Below are 2886 nucleotides of genomic sequence, written 5' to 3'. Positions count from 1 at the left end.
TCTTTGGAACGAGCTATGCTTGTTTAAGTGTTCTTGAGTTGGGTTGGGTTTTTTTGGGAGGTGGATTTTTTTGTTTTGTTTTTTGTTTGTTTGTTTTTTTGTTTTGTTTTGTTTATTTATTTATTGGGGGGAGCAGGGGTGCTCAAAAAGACAAAACCCAAAGCTTGCTAAAAACTAAGGTTCACGATTCACGAACAGGCACATCCACATGAACCCTGTGGGCTCACGGAAAAAGAAAAACTAACAGCAATGTATGCAATAGCAGTGTCTAAACTACCCTGGTGCCGGGTGTTCAGAGGGAGAACAATTTGCGAGATCGACGAATTCCTCGGCGGTCATGGGTAATTCCATTCTTCACAACGTAACTTTTCGAAGCCATTCTTTAGTACGAGGCTAGTAATTTCGAGAGATATTGTCACATCTTCCTTTTAAACTTACCGTAAAACTTTTCTTTCTTGTAAAAGTAACACTGTGCTTTCACAAAGTCAAACGTTGCTCTCCTTATTAAAATCTGTACATGTAGTCATGAATGCGACAACATAATAACAACCTTGGGTTTTTGTTCATTCCAAATTACCCGTTGTTCTGTGCTACAAAGTCAACTGAGGAAAATAAAGAAAAGTAAATTTCTTAAGGATAAAACGTCTTAACATTCAGACCAGGTAATTTGATCCACAACTTTTTTTTTGTTTACTTTAAAGACAATTATGCTCTAAACGAGTTCTTCTACGGGTAAAAAGACAGAATAAGAAAACTCACATTGTTTAATAAAGACAGTATATTTCATATTATTTACTCAAGACAATATATTTCTATCTGTATATAGACAACAATAATATCTTTCTAGTAATTATGACGGTTCTGTTATATGATTTTGCTTGATTCGGAAAATTCAATTACAGCTAACAAATCCATGGAATGGCCCTCGAAGTGTTTATAAAACTAGGATAATGACTCTTAATAAGCTTATTTTGGTGCTAGGTGTACCTTTACATGCTGTGAAATAGCAGCATACAGCAAGCGACCCCCCTCCCCCCCCCCCAAAAAAAAAACCCCTGTAAAGAACAACTTTGCTGTGGTGTCATATTATATGAAAAGACAGTAATCGCCAAAAAGCTTCTCGAACTGATAGAAAAGATATTATTCTTAGACTTGTGCACTAAAAAAACATTTTAAAAAGTTTTCCACCTCTAAACACATAATCACAATTTTCCTCCGAAGAAAGCGATAATATTGATAGATGCCCACACAATAAGTTCAACAATACACCAATACAGGACTATCTCAGCTCTGTACGTGTATAAAAAGGCTATGCAATTAGTGTAGATTTAAGTTATAAGCACGTTTGTTTGGTTTTACTTTGCTTGCTTTTGTTTCTTGTAACTTTAAAACAAGAAGATAGCATGGTAAGGTTGGCAAGGAGTCAAATTAAATTTTCAAATATCGTTGTTGAAAAATGTTCTCAATATATGAAAAAGTTGGTTCATCTTTGCTTTAGAATCAGTTTTGAACTATTCTTTTCTGATTTAGGAAAAAAAAGTGCCTTCAGGTCTGGTATGTATAGTAGCTCTGTTTCGATTTCATTGGAGGAGAAAAAAGGACATTTGAAGCCAACATCGTGATACGTGGTTTTTATTTGACCCCTTGAATAATTTTATTTATTTCGCACATCTACTTTCTGATTGGACGAAACAAAGGCTGCTGAGAAAACAGCTCAACATAATCGTGTAATAATAGATCTCTGTCTTTAAAGCAAACAGAATAATTCACAGTTACTAAGGCTGTCGGGTCGACGTTTACGTAGCGGAGCACAGCAATTTCGACGCCACTTCCTCTCTTAGTATAGATCTACCGAAAGCAACCGATTCGTCCAGGATGCAGGCTTTTGGATTACTGTTGTTCTGCGTCTATTTCCTCGGGGCTGTTCAATCAGGTACAAACAACCGTTCAGTGAAGTGCATTTAAATTAAGCTAGTTCGTCTCTGCTTTCTTGTGGAGGCGGGAAGGTGTGATGGTCAAGAGGAGGTTTGTTCTTTTGTTTTCTGTTTATTTCATGTCTCTGCATTTGTTGTATCACTTGCTGTGACATAATTGTATAGTATGATAGAGGACAGTGGTATATTGCGCTATGATTTGTTAAAACAGCCTTTGATGATGATAATGATGATGATGATGATGATGATGATGATGATTTTGATGATAAAGAGAACGATGTTCATGACGAAGCCCTCAGGACGATACGTTGAACTTATAGTGCTATGAATATTTAAATTCTAGTCTCCGCCAAATTTTTTGCCTTTTTTAACTTCGAGCTTTCAACGATGATGATGATGATGATGATGATGATGATGATGATGATGATGATGATGATGATGATGATGATGATGATGATGATGATGCCGACGAAGACGAAGACAGCAAAACTTCGCAGACAAAAATGAGTATGACTTCAAATTTGGCATGAACAAAACAATTGCAATAGTTATAAAAACGACAGCAATAGCAGCAACCTCAACACTGAGAATGATAAAGACGACGACGAGAACGACAACGATAAAACTATAATGACCTTCGGGAATAAAGACCTACATGCGACTATTCCCCCAAAAGATGAGATTTTTTTACCGTCCCCCAGACAGCTCGTATTCTACAGGCGACATAAGCCAAGATCGGGCTGAACAAATTAAGGAGATAAAATTCTGATTATGACTTTTCATTGAGCAATTGCCAATATTTTTAACATAATTTGACAGAGAGAGAAGGAGAGAGAGAGAGAGAGAGAGAGAGAGAGAGAGAGAGAGAGAGAGAGAGGGGGGAGGGAGGGAGGGAGAGAAAAAGAGGGAGAAAGAGAGAGAGCGTGTGTGTGTGTGTGTGTGTGTGTGTGTG

General features: G+C 37.1%; 1 protein-coding gene across 1 annotated transcript in view; it reads left to right on the top strand.

Moving 5' to 3' along the window:
• The first annotated feature begins 1677 nt into the window (after positions 1–1677).
• LOC101856560 (Ig heavy chain V region 441) overlaps positions 1678–2886 on the top strand; it is an 11979-nt gene continuing 10770 nt past the window's right edge. The window contains exon 1 of the mRNA XM_005093162.3: positions 1678–1933. Coding sequence (XP_005093219.1) covers positions 1876–1933 — 58 coding nt within the window. The 5' untranslated portion in view covers positions 1678–1875. The remainder of the gene's footprint in view (positions 1934–2886) is intronic.

This window comes from Aplysia californica, unplaced genomic scaffold (assembly GCF_000002075.1).
Source record: "Aplysia californica isolate F4 #8 unplaced genomic scaffold, AplCal3.0 scaffold00059, whole genome shotgun sequence".
Classification (NCBI taxonomy): Eukaryota; Metazoa; Mollusca; class Gastropoda; order Aplysiida; family Aplysiidae; genus Aplysia; species Aplysia californica.
Note: the sequence above shows the minus strand (reverse complement) of the source record. Positions and strands in the feature narration are given on the sequence as shown.